This window comes from Gordionus sp. m RMFG-2023, chromosome 2 (genome assembly GCF_954871325.1).
Source record: "Gordionus sp. m RMFG-2023 chromosome 2, tfGorSpeb1-WG-v2, whole genome shotgun sequence".
In the NCBI taxonomy this organism is placed as follows: domain Eukaryota; kingdom Metazoa; phylum Nematomorpha; class Gordioida; order Chordodea; family Parachordodidae; genus Gordionus; species Gordionus sp. m RMFG-2023.
In genome coordinates this window covers 26,256,120-26,273,604 of record NC_088776.1, presented here as the reverse complement: position 1 = coordinate 26,273,604, position 17,485 = coordinate 26,256,120, and the positions used below count along the sequence as shown (strand labels likewise).

The window sequence follows — 17,485 nt, the reverse complement described above, 5'->3', positions numbered from 1 at the left end:
TAAATTATTTAACTTTACTCGAGAATTAATAAAAAATTTCTAATTTTTCATAAAAACAATTTTTATACCTTAAAAAGAAATAACGAAACTATAATTGATTTTTCAATTAAATTAAAAAGCATTTACGCTTTATGTAATTTTAAATCGCCGGTTGATGAACTCTTAAGAGATATTTTCATCTTAGGAGTAGGGTTACCTGAGCTGGACAAAGAACTTCGGTCAAAAAATGCCGAAATATTACTTTTGAAGATAATGTGCGTCTAGCTATCGCACTGTCTTCATTGGAGAGGAAAGCCCTGACAGAAGTTAATAAAATAATTAAACATAAGCCTATGCAAGGTTCCAAAAATACTTATTTTAGGAACAATTATAACAACGTAAACAAATTTAATAATAATAATAATTATTATAATGCTAACAAATTCAACCATAATTTTTATAAACCAAGTTTTAAACCTAATTTCAGTCAAAAAAAAGTAATATGCTTTGGTATGGAAAAGCAAACCACATAGCGAAAGAGTGTAGAACGCATGCTATGCAAATGATTTTACCACGGACACCTCGCCTGTCCTTTGCTAATAAAGCTTAATCGATGCGAAGATAAATGGGCTGCAGCTTACTATAGAATTTGATACTGGCGCGGCGTGTAGTGTGATAGATGAGGTTACCTGAAGTCGCATAAGCAAACCACCATTATCATCTGCTAAACTAGTAGGATATAACCATATCAAAATCGAAGAATGTAAATGTTTAATGGAAGGGTGAGAATTCCCTTATTTTTGAAATGCCCTTTCTTAAAGAATTTGATATAAAACTTCCTGAAGAAGTTCGTATTAATAATATTAATATGAAAGATTCCAGTTTAAATACTATTGTTTCAAAATTTCCGCAAGTTTTTAAAAAAATTTAGGACTAATAAAATTACAGGAAGCCATCATCAAGATACAACTAAATACAGTGCCAATTGCGTTGCCATCTAGAAGAATCCATTTCCGTTGCGTCTAACCGTTGAAGCTGAGTTGGACAGACTTTTAGATGAAGGCGTTATCGAGAAGGTAGATCCAACAAAGACTCCAATTACTTGGGCTATGCCAACGGTTAATATTTTAAAAAAATCCGGTGCCGTGCGGATATGCGGGGATTTCCGTTTAACAATCAACAAATATTTAGCGATAGATAACGATTTGCTACCAACTTTCGTCAACCTGACAAATATGATCGCGGGTGGTAAAATATTTTCAACGATAGATTTAAGAGATGCATTTTTACAATTCGGAGTTAGTCCAGAATGTAGAGACCTTTTAGTAATTTCGACTCATGTCGGTTATTACCGATATCAAAGAATTCCTTTTGGGTTGACTAGCGTTCCGATAATATTTCAACGTTTTATGCAAAACTTATTAAAGGGAATTCCTATGGTTAGTGTATTTTTAGGATGTAATTAATGCAGGCGAGAATAATTTTGATCATATAGTTAATCTAGAAGAAGTATTAAGAAGATTTGATAAGGCTGGACTGCGACGACCGATAAAATTAAAATTGGAGAAAAGTCAGTTACTTATTTAGGTCATGTTATTAATGAATTTGGAATTCACCCGACCGAAGATAAGATTAATGCTATAAAAAATTGTAAAACACCGTCTAATGTTAAAGAATTACGTTCGTTTTTGTGAATGGTAAATTATCATGAATCTTTTATTAAAAATTTACATTCTATTTGTGCACCTTTACACCGACTAACGAGTAAAAATATGAGTTGGTTTTGAGACTAACGAGTAAAAATATGAGTTGGTTTTGGCCAGCTAAAGAAGATGAAATATTTAATGTAGTTAAAAAAATATTATCAAAGGAAGATACAATAATTCCAGCCGATATTCCTGTAGTGATTTCTTGTGACGCTTCCGAAGATGGTCTAGGAGCTGTTATTGCACACCGATTTCTTACTGGCCAGGAGAAACCGATTGCTTACGCATCGAGGACACTTTCGGCGGCTGAAAAGAATTACGCCACTATTGATCGGGAGGTTTCGGCGATCATGTTCGCTATCGAGAAGTTTCATCAATTATGGAAGACATTTTATTTTGGTTACAGATCATAAACCTTTAAAAAATATCTTAGGTGATAAAAGAGACCTAAATAAAATAACAAATAACCGTTTAATACGATAGGCCACGAAGCTTTTAAATTACGACTATGAGATAATTCATAGGCAAGGTAATCAAGATGCGCCAACGCTCTGTCCCATTTAGGGAAGAGAGAGAAAAAATTAATGAAGTTAAAAAAAAATTTGAAAATGAAATTAGAGAAGTAAAGATCAATTTAATATAAGATTTATCGTTCCACTCGAAGTAAAGTTATAAGTGAAACGATCAATGAAATAAATCTAAAAGAGAACATAAAATTAATAAAAAATCATTGGCATATTGATAATATGAATAATTATTCGGAAAGTTTAAAAAAATTTATCTTAATTAAAGATAATATTTCTTTCGAAGAGGGGCTATTATCTTATAATGATAGAATCATCATTCCTGATAACCTAAAAACGAGGTTTTGAATGCTATCCATCAAGGACATCCGGGGATAGTGAAGATGAAATCCTTATGCAGATACTATGTCTTCTGGACAAATCTTGATCGAGATGTTGAAGAATTTGTCAAAAACTGCAAGAGTTTTCAGGAAGGAAGACCGGGAGCTAGAGAAGTACCATTATACAATTGGAATATTCCTACCCGACCTTGGGAAAGAATACACATTGATTTGACAGGCCCCGTGTCTGGAAAGTACTGGTTAATTTGCGTAGAAGCTTTCACCAAATGGGTTGAAGTTGCAATTTTAACACATATTAATTCGACGAGTGTAATAAATAATCTGCGTAATTATTTCGCTAGATTTGGTTTACCTCGTTACATTGTATCAGATAACGGTACTTAGTTTACTGGATCTGAATTCAAAACGTTTCTTTTTAAAAATAATATAAAACATTTTAGATCGGCCCCTTATAGGCCCAAATCGAATGGTTTGGCTGAGCGTTATATACATAACAAAGACGCGTTTCTATACTGGAAGGAGAAGTGGGACTCCGGACCAGTTAAATTTACAGAATGTTTTAATTACACACCAAAATACTCCAAACGTAACTACCGGTAAATCCCCTGCCGAAATGATGTTTGGAAGGCCGCTCAGGACGACGTTAGATCAATGGAAATTATCTACGAGAGCTGAAAACGCGTTATGGAAACAAAAAAATTATAATGATTGGAACGTTGAGCCCCGTGAATTTAAGATAAGTAAAAGGTTTGGGTAAAAAAGGAAAGGACTGCGGGTTGGCATGAAGGAAGAGGGGTTCAACGGAATAATATTGTATGATGTTGAGTCTGAGGGTATTGTAAAAAACAAGCATGCCGACCAACTGAGGGATGCTCATGTACAAACTAAGAAAATACCCATAACAATGACTGAGGATTTGGACAATGCAGAACATAATAAAAAAACAACTCTAGAAAAAAGAGTTTCGAAACCCCCATTACGTTATTATGATGAATTGAATTTATAGTGGGGAGAACTGTAATGTATTTAAATAAATTGATTTTTTATATTTGCTTAAAGCTACAATTTATTACAATTTATAAAAATAGAAAAACATATGTATATATCTAATCATATTTAATTGAGTTCACAATAAATTATTTTGATACATTTCAAACACATTAATAAATTTATATAATAATGATTATTTTATATATTACATTTATAAAATATATAAAAATAGATATTTAACTTTCATATAATGTCCATTTTGTCATGTTTAAACTTTTAAATTTTGAATACAACCTAATGATATTAAGTGAAAATATTGTAATTTTCACGTCAAAAACATGTCATAACAGATAAAAATTTAAATAGCTAAATATTATAAATTATTTTCATCGCCAAATATGGATATTATAGAATTCTATTTTAGAATAAAATTTCAATTTTTAATCTTTACTGGTTTTAAAATAAAATCTTTTGAACCGACAAGTCCCTTGCGCGCTTAGCCCTCGTCTCCCCTAGGCATTGGGTAGGGTAAATTTAAAAAAAATTAATGTATAGCCATAATATAAATGTGTGTATTATCAATAGTTTATTTATTGAGCAGTAAAATGATAAATAAAAATTAATAAATATTTATTAAAATTATTAAAAATAGTATAAGTATATTGCGAATAAATACGAATATTATTTGGAGAACCAATTCTCATATTATTTTTATAAGGTAGGATTTTAAGATTAGATATATAAAATTATTTAAATGATAAATATAGCATGCCAACCATCCTTTTGTGATTCGTGCAAAATAAAATAGAGGGGAATATTGTGCGGTGATACCAGCGTGTACATGAGTGGGAGGGGTAAGAACAGTTTGCATCCTATTTTTTTTGAGGGGGTATGGGGTAAGCTGCTTTAATGGGGGTAAGATAAATTTTTTGGGGGGTTATCTATTAAATTTTGAGATTAAATAGGACAAAATTTATAGTTGTAAAAATTAATACTTTTATTATAGTATTATTATAATACAATTCGACCAAATCAATATATTGCAAACAATCATACATATTGTTTCCCAAATGGTTTAGATATTTCAGCAAGCTCATAATGCCATAATAATAAATTCATTGTAAATAATGGAGATTTTAATTGAATTTATTATCTAAAAAATAAATTCTTTATATTCATAAAATATCGATAGTTGGTAGTAGAGAAAGATTAATTTAAGTTATCCTTTATAAATTCTTTGAAAAGAGTATCAATAAATAAATAGGTGAAAATAATTATAAAGAGACACCGCCGCGACGGCGGGGATTTTTAGGGGGGGGGTAGGCAAAGGTTTTTGAAGGGGGTTTGCATCCAGTGAAAATCCTGTCACGTAGACGCTGGGTGATACCAATATGGGTAACCTTTAGAAAATGTAGAATCCTTAAGATATATAATTTCAATTAAATCATACTATGAATTTTCTTTCGATCCGATTTATATAATAAAAATAGTGAACCATTAATTTTACAAAATAATCAACATGAATAAAATAAAATATTATTAAGAGAGACTAATTGGCAAACTTCAAAAAATTAGGATCCTTGTGAATAGATAAAGAATAATATTTAAATAATAAAAATATCGTACTATGTATTATTTTTTTGGATGCAAAATCCCATTTAAATAATAATAAAAATATAAAACCCCGTATCGTCTTTTAGGAACAAAAAGGAGTATTTAAAAAAAAATTAGGATCAGAATCATATTTTTCTTTTATTAATGATGGATAAATCAAAATCTGTATAATCATCAAGAGAGGTTAAGACAGGGTCTATTTTCTAAAATAAAACATAAGAAAAATTAAAAAAATATTAATGCATTAAACCTGCAGAGGAGTCAATATTAGATTTAACTTTTTAGAAATAGTGTAAATATCTTCAGTAATTAAATAGATATAATCTAAAATGTAAGAAAGAACATTTATGCATTTTAATATATATATATATAGATGACAAACTTTATTTTATATTTTTGGTAGATTTTGTTGAGTTTCACGATCTCTGGAACGTTTATTTTGTTGATTAACTTGCCACTTTCTTTGTTTGACGATGACAGATAAATCAAAATTTGTACAATCATTAAGAGTGGTTAAGACAGGGTCTGTTTCCTAATATAAAAACAAATTTAAAATTTAAAAAATAATAATGCATTGAACCTGCAGAGGAGTCAGTTAGGTTCAACTCTCTAGAAATAGTGGGAATATCCTCATAAGCTAAAATAGATATAATCTAATATGTAAGAAAGTATAAGAATATATATGCATTTTTAGTTTATATATAGATGACTAATTTTATTTTGTATGATTGGCAGATTTTTGGGCTTCACGATCTCTGGAACGTTTATTCTGTTCATTAACCCGCCATCTTTTTCTTTTATTAATTACAGACAGAGTTGTACATTTGCTCAAAATAAAAAGATCTTTTATTTTTTAAAAATTTTGTGTAACGATCTTCAAAGAATGATATTTATTTTTTTACCCCTTTATTAAAAGCCCAGATGTTTTTCAATTTTATTAATATAATATTTCTTTTATGTTTTATACCTCTCCTCCTGCCTTGATGAAAATTGAAAAACATCTGGGCTTTTAATAAAGGGGTAAAAAAATAAATATCATGAAGATCTTTGAAGATCGTTACACAAAATTTTTAAAAAATAAAAGATCTTCAAATTTTACGATCTAAGATCGTGCTCAAATTTTTGAGCTAGATCTCGCTCAAAAATCTTCAAAGAAGATCTTTTGTACAACTCTGATTACAGATAAATTAAATATCATCTTAAAGGAGACCATTTTTCTAAGAAAATTGATGTTTGAAAATATTTAGGATAGTAACGTTGCGCTTGACTGCTAATAATATTAATATATAGCTTCAAAAACATTAGTGGCCATATTTTATTTGGAAATTATTTGGATTTAAATGTCAAAAGCAAAGACAGTCATATTTAAAAATATAGATTATTTTACTAATATATATTTTATCTTTACTTAGGTTTTAAAATAATAAGAACCAGGAATTATTTTTTTAAATCGAATAATTAAATTATATATGTGTAATGGGTAATGATGCATAGCATTGAATAAATTAAATTTTTGTGTTTTATTAAAATATTAGATAGTGTTGTAATTTTATCCTTATATAAGAATTAATTGATGTTTTTGAGTAGCGTCTATGTCTAGTTGGTTCAGATGTATCACAATCCGATAGCTCTGGGTTCGAATCTATCAAGGGTCATGTTTTTTTCTAAATCCAACAATGGTTCCATCCTTGAGGGATGATATATTGTAGATCGGGCTGGATGGCGATTCCGTTAATATATATTTAAAAAAACGGACCTTATTCCGTTTTACTAAATTTTGGTCGTTGTTTAGCAAGTGAACTAACACCATATATCTTTACCCGAGATTTTTTGTAATTCTAAATATTATTTTCATTTTAATTAAATTAGTCGAAGTGTTTATCTCTAATTTATATCTAATTAAGTTTAGGTAATATGTGGCTTAAGAGATTAATAACATAGAAAAGGTTTCTTAACTGAATAAACATCATATTAGATCAACGGGACTAAATCATGAGGTGGGAAAAAATGTTATAAATATTATATCTTGATATGAGTATCAAATAAAAACGTATAAAAAAATATTTTAGCTGATTACTTTAAGTCTTTAGGGAAAGTCAAGGTCTTTTTAAACCAAAATTTTTAGCTTTTAAATATATTTTAAATGCTTATAAAAAAATTTTCAAGATTACCTTTTTTATTAGCTAACATTATTAAAATTATCTTCTTTTTTTAGCTAACATTACACAAAATTACCTTAATTTAAGGATAAACTTTACAGTGGACTTGAGCCCCTAAACCTCCCCCTCTTTCAATAACGCTATTGTGGTCGGTACGCCCTTGAATGTTAAATATTTGTTTAGGTCATGGTTTAGCATCTGTATTTATATTTTAATAATTTAAACTTTCATTCATTTTTATGATAAACGAAAATATTTTAGACAAAAAATTTCAAGACTATTATTCTGTTAAGAATTATGATATTTCGGACTCAATTGAGAATAAGATCTTGACCACATGGATGGCATCAAAATATTTTTATGCAAAAAAAGATGAAAATGTATGTATTAATAGAGATAAAATTTATTTTATATTAATATTTCCAAAAATCGATATTAATTTTATCATAGGTCTTGTCTGGGAATGAAAATCTTTTAAAACTTCATGAAAACTTTTCGCAAAAGTTACTATCACATTTTTGTAAATACTAATTAAATAATATATCTATTATATATATATTAAGTGAAAAATGTAAATGCTTGCCCAACAATTCAAAAATTGCACCACAATATAAAAGGAAAGGTATTGTACTAATTTTTTAAGATTTTCTTTATAAATAGAGTTTATCTTTTTAATTTTCATAATAGTCATGAAACATGGTGTTAAAATTGAATTCCTGTAACAAATGAATAACATATGTTAAAGTATAAAAAATTTAAAAGTTAAATAAATTTTTTGGCCTATTTAATCTGTTTTTAAATATTCAAAATAGTTCTAGCCAGGTCCACTCATAAATAAAATTGTCTATTTCAAGACAATTTATTTGGATATTCCCTTGCTGATAACAATTGTGACACTGTCACTTCCATATATTTTTACTTTTATATATAAACAGAGCTGTAGACTGCTGGCCACAGGCTGGGCTCCATCATTTTTGTCCCCTCTAGAAAGGCCAATGATTATTCAAATCATACTTGCATGCTGCTCATTTTTGTAGATTGTATATAGATAACACATAATTTTTTTTAAAATTGATCAACTATTATTATAAAATTATTTATAATGTTAAATAATAATAAATAGGGTTGGAATAGTGGGAGTTTTGAGGGAATACATGGAGGATTTATTATGGCATGAGAAATCCATAGGGGAGGAATTTTGGATTTTGATGATGCTATGGATATGATTATTTGTAATACAATGTTTAAGAAAGAGAATCTGAGAAGCTGGTGACTTACAAAGGTAATGCTAGAAGTGTGGTGGATTATTTGTTAGTAAGGAGATTGATAGGAGCATAGTAAAAAAATGTGAAAGTGATAATGGGAGAGGAATATATTGACCAACACCTACTAGTTTAAATAAATCTAACTTTTAAAGACACCAGAATCACTAAAAGAAAGTTTATGCCAAGGCTGAAGGTTTGGAAAGAAGGATAGTGCTAAACATCAATATGATTAGCAATAAGAGAAATTTAGTGGCACAAGCTGGGAATGAGAAACGGAGGTACTTCAAAGAATGGTATAATAGTAAAGAAAATAGTGATAACAATATTTACAAAGTGGTGAAAATAAGTGCTAAGAAATTAATAGCAAAAGCACATGAAACAAAGGCAGGAGTTTGCTAAAGAAATGGAATGTCCGGAAGGAATGGGAAATGTAGTCCGGATGGCAAAAAAGAGACAGGATGTGGTAGGTATTAAATATTTTAAAAATATGGAAGGAAAAATGGTGATTGATAATAGTGGTATTAAGAACATTTGGAAGATCTACATGAAAGGACTTTTGATTGAAGAGAATGAATGGAATAATGATGTTAGTTGTGCAAAGGTAGAAGGTGCAGGGTGTAAATTTGTCAAGGACAAAATTAAGAGAGCATTGAAAAAGAATGAAAAAAGGGAAGACAGCAGGAGGTAAAATTAAAGAGTCACAAGTAGAGACCTGCATGGGTTGCCATGCTGCACTCGGAAATTGAAAACATTTTTCCTAGAGCTCAGATCGGGTTGTAAGAGGTAGCCCGATTCTGGGTTCAATCCGAAAATTAAATATTAGAAGTAGGCTTAATAATCAAAACTTTCAAAAATACTCGTTTGCAAAGTTTCCTAAAGAAGATGACACCATTTTTAATTTTATAAAGCTTATCAAATCGACTTTCCAAAGTTTTTTGGCTCTTAAATTCCGGATTTTACCTGCCTCCTCGTCTAGCAGCTAAATGGCGTTTTCATTAGCTGGTTCGCTTTTGAAGAAAGCAGGACAAACTTTAAGCTTGATATGTCATTAATTATATATCATAATTATTCATATTCTGATTCTATTTAATATTATGACACTGGTTGTCAATTAAGAAACTAAAGAATTAATTTAACAAACAACAAATTCAAAATTTATTTTATTTAATACAAACGTGAAAAGTTAATGATAATTAAATTAGAAAATTAACAAAGTAAACAGTGGCATAGGGATGGGCGCCCCCCCCCCCCATTAAAATTTTTTTATTTTAATTTAATAAACTGATAATGAATGCTTGATATTTAAAAAACAACTATTTTTATGTTTTTAATTTATTATAAATAATAATTGATTTACAGTATTTGATAAAACTTGTCTAGTTTGTCATATTCCATTTTATAAAAATATATATTTGTCAATATGAAAAAACAATATTAATTTATTTTAAAAAGCTTTTATTTTCTTTTGCCAGTTTTATCTAAATTGTTGATTACTGAAACACGAGAGGATATTAAAAAAATCTCTGAGTTTTATGATGATGATTTAGTAGACTCATATGATAAGTTACTTTGTGATGTCGGATTTTGGTATAAAAATCTTGACAGAATAGAGTATTCTTTGAGACCAAAAAATGCACTGCAGGCCCTTTCCATGTGTAATTGCACTTTAGATTCCCTCCCTAATATCAAAACATTATTTTAGCTACCCCTATTTAAGAAATACCATCGGTGAAAAACGTTTAAATGGATTAGGCATATCCTATTAAATATTTATAAGAAGATTATTCTAGATAAAAATTTGATTTTAGATGAATTAGCAAAATCTCAGAGAAAAGTAGACCTCTCTTTATAAATTCAAATCAAAAAATTGCAATATGATTATATTAGTTTAATATATAATAATTATTCATATATGCCATCAAGTTATTTTCCTTAGTTATAACATTTATATAATTTTTGTATTAACTCTTAAACAATTAATACTATTTTTAATCAAAGTACTGTGTATTATTTGTGTTATGATAATATCGTCATATTTTTTTAAGTACCATTATTTGCATAAACTTATATTTTATGTAATAGTTTTATTACATAAAATTTTTAATATTATAATCTGTATAAAAAAGATAAGAATTGTATAAAAACTTTATAATTATTTTTTAAATATCACAATTTTAGTATAAAGTCAATAATGATTATAAAATTACAAAATAAGTTATAATATTTTATTGGAGAAAATATAATATTAGTAAATCACAATTATATAGTCATTAATTTTTGCTGTCTTTAATCGATTAGATCCAAGTTCCTTTTATCAACGTTATAATTGGGAGCAAAATAGCCTAAGTCTATCCTATGCATAGTATGTTCAATCAGGGGGTTTTGGTCATTGAGAGTATAAAGCTGATGTAATTTCACTTTATTATGTTTAGGGTTAACCTTTGACATAGGTTAGTATGTTCAATCAGGGGGTTTCGGTCATTGAGAGTATAAAGCTGATATAATTGCACTTTATTATGTTTAGGGTTAACCTTTGACATAGGTAGAATCTCTCTTTGGGTTCCTCGGTCCTAGCAGAGATCTGATGCCCCAGATCTTTAAAAAGGCTAGGGCATGAGAGCCGAACAATGTTAAAGGCGTGGCTATTAGTGATAGTTGACAGGTAGCGGCGAATGTTTGGCTAGTTTATTCGTCTCGGCGTCCAGTAGAGCATCCCTATTTATATTGAAGGGGCAAGAGGATCGATGCATGAGAAATCTGTTAGGAATTCACCCCTCTTCCAAGGGATCACGTTAAAACCATCAGGCCGTTTACCATCGGAATAATAGGCCAGTAGGCTCGAGGGTTGACGGTATGTCATAAGATTTCAAGGCCCTGCATTTTTGAATGTCTAATGAATCTGCCTCAGCGCTTTTAGTGCGTGACGGCCTTTGGAGTTGACCGATGTTTGACATAGGATATAGTGATAGGCAATCACCATATCACAATTAAGTCTAAGACTGATGGCGTAATGTAGCTCATCATTGCTTAGGAGCTGGTCAAGGTTTCGCGATGTTGCCAACTAGAGGCTTATCCCAGTCCTGTAGTTCCGATGAGGGAGGATCGACTAATGAGAGAGACTTCCATAAATTTCCTGCAGAAGCAAGGGATCAGGATGTTTTGTGAGTGTGTATGATGGGCTCGCAAGACAGGCGAGAGGATATGAACGCACTAACGGAAAGTAGGGAGGATGACCTTATGCTAATGCCACTGGATTTGATTGGAAAGTAGCCTGATATCTACATTTTGAAAAACTATTTTTAAATAAAAATAAATACATTTAAATAAATGAATATTATTTATGCTAAAGTATTTTTATATAATAAATAAAATCTATAATGAAATACTCTCTAAAATTTTGTTATATGCAAATATTTAAAATAGTTTTAACATAGCCTAACATATAAGCAATTGCGTGTTCATAAAAATGGGAGGTTTGGGGGGCGAAGTCCCCCCCCCCCCAATAAGAAATCCTGGCTACGCCACTGAAAGTAAAATATATAAACTGAAAAATATAATTTACTACATTTCGCTCGATCTCTTTTTAAACATTTGCAATCACTTTTTATAATAATTTTAAAAAATAAAATTTGCATACTAAAAAAATCCTCAATTACAAATAAGACAATTTACATTTTACAACTCACTACATAATCAATTTATATTTTACAAATAATTACAATTTCTACAGTCTTTATTATTTTATATATACAAATTCAAAAATGTTATACTCATTTTCGCAGCTTTATTTGACAATTGATAATTGCCTATTTATTAGGGTTAAAGATACTTCTATTTAAGGTGGCAATATCTAAATAAATAGACATAATTTTTAATTTCCTCTTAAATATTATAAAATTGAAACTAAAATTCCAAAATAACTTTAATCTAGTCGGGCTCAGGTTAGGCTAGAACAAAAAATTTGTTCTTAGACTCGGATAGCGAAAAATTACTTTGCAGGGTTCTAATCTCAAGTTTACTTCATCGCAAATTCCTTAAAGGAATTACGAATACTTGTTATTTTTCACATTGATTTTACTAATTGTCTATCTATTTGCTTCATAATTTACTTTTTAAATGTTATCAACTGAATGTGAATTAGCAAAAGGAATTTAATATTAATTTTTATATTTACCATCATCTATGTAATGGCAAGTTAACCCTAAGATAGGAGCATTTGTAGGGCTGGATCAAATACCTGTTGTAAAATTTACTTGAGTTTTTGCATAATTTATTATTGACTTAATTCTTCTGAACTCAAAAGACTTATTTATGTTTTGTTTTATTGTAAGACCGATTTTTATGCTAGGGTTTAATGTAGTGTTGTTAAACGGCTCGTTTTGAGCCAATTTTTAAAATTTAGCCAGAAAAATATTGCCTAAGCCTAGAGATTTCGATAATATATGTCTTGATCTTTGTTCCTTCTATGAACAAAATCAGGCTTGCGTAATATTTTCTGGATAAAATATTGAGTTAGCCGTTTTTAAAAATCGGCTCAAAACGAGCGGTTTAACAACACTAGTTTAATGCTTAAATAAAATAAAGTATTATAATATGATATACTTTGCTTTTGCATATTTTTTTTAGTCCAGAGTTTTATGGTTTGGGGTAGCAGCAAAATTAATATACAAAACATTTTTTAGCTCAATAATGGGGATGTATGTAAATGTAGTTTGATATCAAGAAATCAAGGTATCCATCATAACGTGTTTGCTGGTGAAGATTCGGTGCGGGACAAGAGATGCAATGAATTCATCAATAATAATGAACTATATTGCTATTCTATTACTATATATCCTCCCACTAATTTCCTTGTAATTTATAACATAACTATATCTAATAATTTACATATTAAATATACAGAATAAAGATATAACTGTTATTCAACAAAATCAACAAGATTATGTTTTTGATGGATTTTTTATTTTGACCCATTTCAAAATAGACAAAGTAACTATAAATTAATTTCCTTTTTCATAACATATTTTTTTTTAGTTGCCACCCGTTAAATTTTCAAGATATAATATAGATTATACAATCAATTTTTCGGAAGAACCAATTCCTCAAGTTCATAAAAAATATTTTTAAAATTTACGTTATTTTGTATAAACCGGGGAAAGGTATTTGTGGTCAAAGATTTATTACTTTTTGAGAAATTTTTGTTTCAATGTATACTCGAATTATATGACTGGGACATAAGCGTCGATAGCAAAGAGTGGGACGCAAACCAACAAACATGTAACAGATTGTTTCATTTTATTCCGAAATTTATACGAAACATTGAAGGTTTCATTCATCGATAAGAAAAATATTTACTAAATTTTATTTTTAATATTAAAAAAATAGGAAATGTCCAGGAGATTTTGGCTATGAATGCAGTTTTGTCTTATTTAATCTCTAATTTTAAACCTCTATTTGAAGAAGATAATCTAAACGAAATTCAAAATATGAATTATTATCATTGGGACCGTATCGTTGAAAGGGTTAAAAACACTATCGTTTGTAACCCCAATTTGGTAAAAAAAAATCTTGAAAATTATTGTTATTAACAAATAACCAATGCTGTAGTTGCTATTAAAAAGGTAAATAGCAAAATTTCTTAGATACTTCTCGTTTATTTGGCTCCACCTCCTTTTTTTCTCTTTAGCTTTCACCTTTTCTGGTGGTAAGCTCCTTTAATATCTCTCTCCACTTTATGTTAATCATATCTAATTTATACTTCTTCATATTGGCTCTAACTTTAAGGCCCCATTGAAGTTTTGGCCTTCCTCTACGTTAGCCTATCATTTCCAAACTCTCAACCTTATTTCCTATGTAGTTCATTGGTTTTCTCATTGTGTGCTCATACCACCTAAGTCTGTTCACCATTATCTTAGTCTTAATAGGCACTACCTTTAAACTTCCTAGTTTTCTTGTGTTTCACCTTATTCTTTCTTGATACCCCAAGCAATCATCCTCAGCATTTTCATCTCCATAGTTTTAGACTTCTCTCATCTGATTCTTTGGTTGGCCATGTTTCCGAACTATATAGAATAGTTGGTTGTACTATTGAACTGTAAATTTTCCCCTTCAATTTGTGTAGGATTCTTTTGTCAAAGAGCACTCCAGATAAAGATCTCTACTTTGACCACCTTTTGTCAAAGATCACTCCAGATAAAGATCTCCACTTTAACTACCCTTGATTAATTTTACTCTTTATCTCTTTCTCTATTGTGCCGTTTGTTTGTATAGTGGAGCTCAAATATTTACAGCTTTCAATTGCCCATATCTGCCATTCATTTATATCAATACTCTCTGATCTCCTCCTATCACCATATACTCCGTCATTTCTCTATTTACTTTTAGTCCATCTTTTCTAGGATATTTATTCAACTCAAAAATCTTTCTTTCATTTCATCCTTGGATCCGGCAAGTATCACAATATCATCTGCAAATATAATATCCCATGGAACTGTTTGTGGTATAGACTGTGCTAATACATCTATTACTGTTATGAAGAGAAGTAGGCTGAGAGCCGACCCTTGATGAACTCCCTCGGCTATTGTGAAGCCTGTTGAAGTACCAGTTGTGTTTCGGACCATTGTTGTATGGCCCATATAAATATCCTGTATTATTCTTATATATTTTTCGGGAACCTTTTTGTGGGGTAGCGCCCACCAGATAAGTTTTCTTGTTGGGATTCTATCGAAGGCCTTTTCTAGATCGAGAAAGACCATGTGTAGCTATTTGTTCTTTTCCCTGTATTTTTCACTCATTTGCCTAATTGCGTGGATTGCATCAGTTGTTGATCTTCCAGTCATAAAGCCAAACTGAGTCTCTCCTATTTCGATTATGTCTCTTAACCTTTTTTCTATGATTTTTTCGTAAAGTTTAAGACAGTGTGACATTAGTTTTATGCCTCTGTAATTTTGACAATTGTGTGGATCCCCTTTATTTTTGAAGATAGGAACTCGATAGCTCCATTTTTGAGGAATCTCTTCATTTCTCATATTTTATTGTACAGATTTGTGAGGAAATGTATTCCATCATCACCTAGTGCTTTAAGGCTTTCTATTGATCATCTCGACCCCTAGCATTGTTGTTTTTCATATGCTTTAGGCAATTGATTATTTCTTGTTCTGTTATTGGCTGTATAAGTTTTTTACATGGGGAGTGTTCATCTAGAAGTAGTATCTGGGGGAGAAGCTCCTGAAAATATCCTTTCCATCTATTCATTATTTCTTTTTCCTTTATTATCAATTTCCCATCTTTATTTTTGATTACTTTCGGAGCTCCGTTTATATCCCTAGAATTCTTTTCTTGCTGTTTGGCTAATCTGTATACTTTATTTTGCCCTTCTTTAGTTTGAAGTTCTTCCTATATGTCATATACCATTGCTTTGGCCTTAGCCACCGCCTTTGTAGATATTCTCTTGGATTTTTTTTATCTTGTCTTGTCATTTGGGTTTTTGATTTATACCAATTTTATATAGGTCTTTTTTCTCCTGTATAGTGGTTTGTACTTCTTCATTCCACCACTATAATTCTTTATATGATTTATTGCCTCCCCTTAAGCCTAGTGTCTTAATCTGGATGAAAGGTATGTCCACATTTTTTCACTGACTTGTGATGAATCTATTGTTTGCATTGATTGCAAAGGCATCTGTCATTGATTTTATTCTACCCCATTTGATGCATGGTTCAGGTTTTATCTTGCTTTGATTGTATTTATTTGTAAGGTGTAAATCCATGACTAGTAGCTTGTGTTGCGTGGCAATATCTTCTTCTGGGATGATTTTGCATTCTATTACATCTTTTAATCTTCTGCGAGAGATAAGCATGTAATCTATCTGGGTTTTCCTTATACCACTTTCATATGTTTTTAAATGACTGTCCTTTTTCTTATAGTAGGTTTTGGTTAAGGCAAGGTCTAAGGCTTGCACAAATTTCAGTACATTCGCTCCTTCATTTCCTTCTACATATCCAAAACCACCATGATGCCTTTTGTAGCTGTCTCTTGCTTTTTAGGGATTTCCATTACATCTTCATTAAGGATAGCTCTAAAGTCATCTTTCTCCTCTTCTTTGCAACCCGTTTGAGTAGCATATTCTGAAATAATGTGTAGTATAGATTGACCAATGCAGTTTTATTTTCATTAGTCTATCATAGTTCCTGTTGACTTCTACCACTGAGGAGGTTAGATCTTGACTGAGGATGATGCCGACACCGTTCCTATTGCTAACAGTTCCATTATAGTACAATTTATACCCATCTCCAATCATTAAAGTCTTCTGACCTTTCCATTTCGTCTCTTGTATGCACACTATATCAACTTTTCTCTTGTTCAACATTGATGCCAATTCTCTCGTCTTACCTTTAAGTGTACTAATATTCAGACTTGCTAACCTTGTCTTCTTTGCTTTGACCTTTATTTTTCTTTTCACAATATGGAGGTCTACACCCTGCGCGTCGTTAGGAGGGAACTTGTTTGTTTCCTTCATTTTTGTTTATTGGACGAGTATCCTTAGCACCCGGCTGTCCAAGCCTGTCTGTGACCAGGGTGCCATCTTTAAGCTCCCATCTTACTATATGTCTTTACACATCAGTCATCGAAGAAAAATCTGAAAATTTTTACGTTTCTTATCAGGATTGAATCTCTGAAACCTTCTGTTACCAAGTATACATCATAACCCACTAAGTCAAAAAAATCCTGTTTTTCTTTTTAATTGTGATATTCTACCAGTTGAAAAGGAAGAATGGGAAATATAAAATATTTTTTTTTGAACTACAAGCCAGATGAGGGCAATAATTTATTTATCGCGTGTTGGCCCTGCCTTTAATTTGGATGCCAACCAAAATGATAAATTTTAAAAAAAATCTATAATCGACA

The 17,485-nt window shown here is 30.3% G+C and overlaps 1 protein-coding gene and 1 long non-coding RNA gene across 3 annotated transcripts in view; one reads left to right on the top strand and one right to left on the bottom strand.

Annotated features, from left to right (window-relative positions):
* The first annotated feature begins 7,549 nt into the window (after window positions 1-7,549).
* LOC135924697 (ribonuclease 3-like) overlaps window positions 7,550-17,485 on the top strand; it is a 49,415-nt gene continuing 39,479 nt past the window's right edge. The window contains exons 1-8 of one of the 2 annotated variants that reach the window (XM_065459792.1): window positions 7,550-7,693; window positions 7,764-7,833; window positions 7,877-7,935; window positions 13,261-13,431; window positions 13,481-13,567; window positions 13,613-13,684; window positions 13,738-13,903; window positions 13,964-14,133. In XM_065459792.1, the coding sequence (XP_065315864.1) occupies window positions 7,553-7,693; window positions 7,764-7,833; window positions 7,877-7,935; window positions 13,261-13,431; window positions 13,481-13,567; window positions 13,613-13,684; window positions 13,738-13,903; window positions 13,964-14,133 (936 nt within the window). In that variant the 5' untranslated portion in view covers window positions 7,550-7,552. The remainder of the gene's footprint in view (window positions 7,694-7,763; window positions 7,834-7,876; window positions 7,936-13,260; window positions 13,432-13,480; window positions 13,568-13,612; window positions 13,685-13,737; window positions 13,904-13,963; window positions 14,134-17,485) is intronic. The other variant, XM_065459793.1, reaches the window with a different exon arrangement.
* LOC135924699 (uncharacterized) overlaps window positions 10,869-17,485 on the bottom strand; it is a 47,259-nt gene continuing 40,642 nt past the window's right edge. Inside the window, exon 3 of the long non-coding RNA XR_010571363.1 lies at window positions 10,869-11,871. This is a non-coding gene — a long non-coding RNA (uncharacterized LOC135924699). The remainder of the gene's footprint in view (window positions 11,872-17,485) is intronic.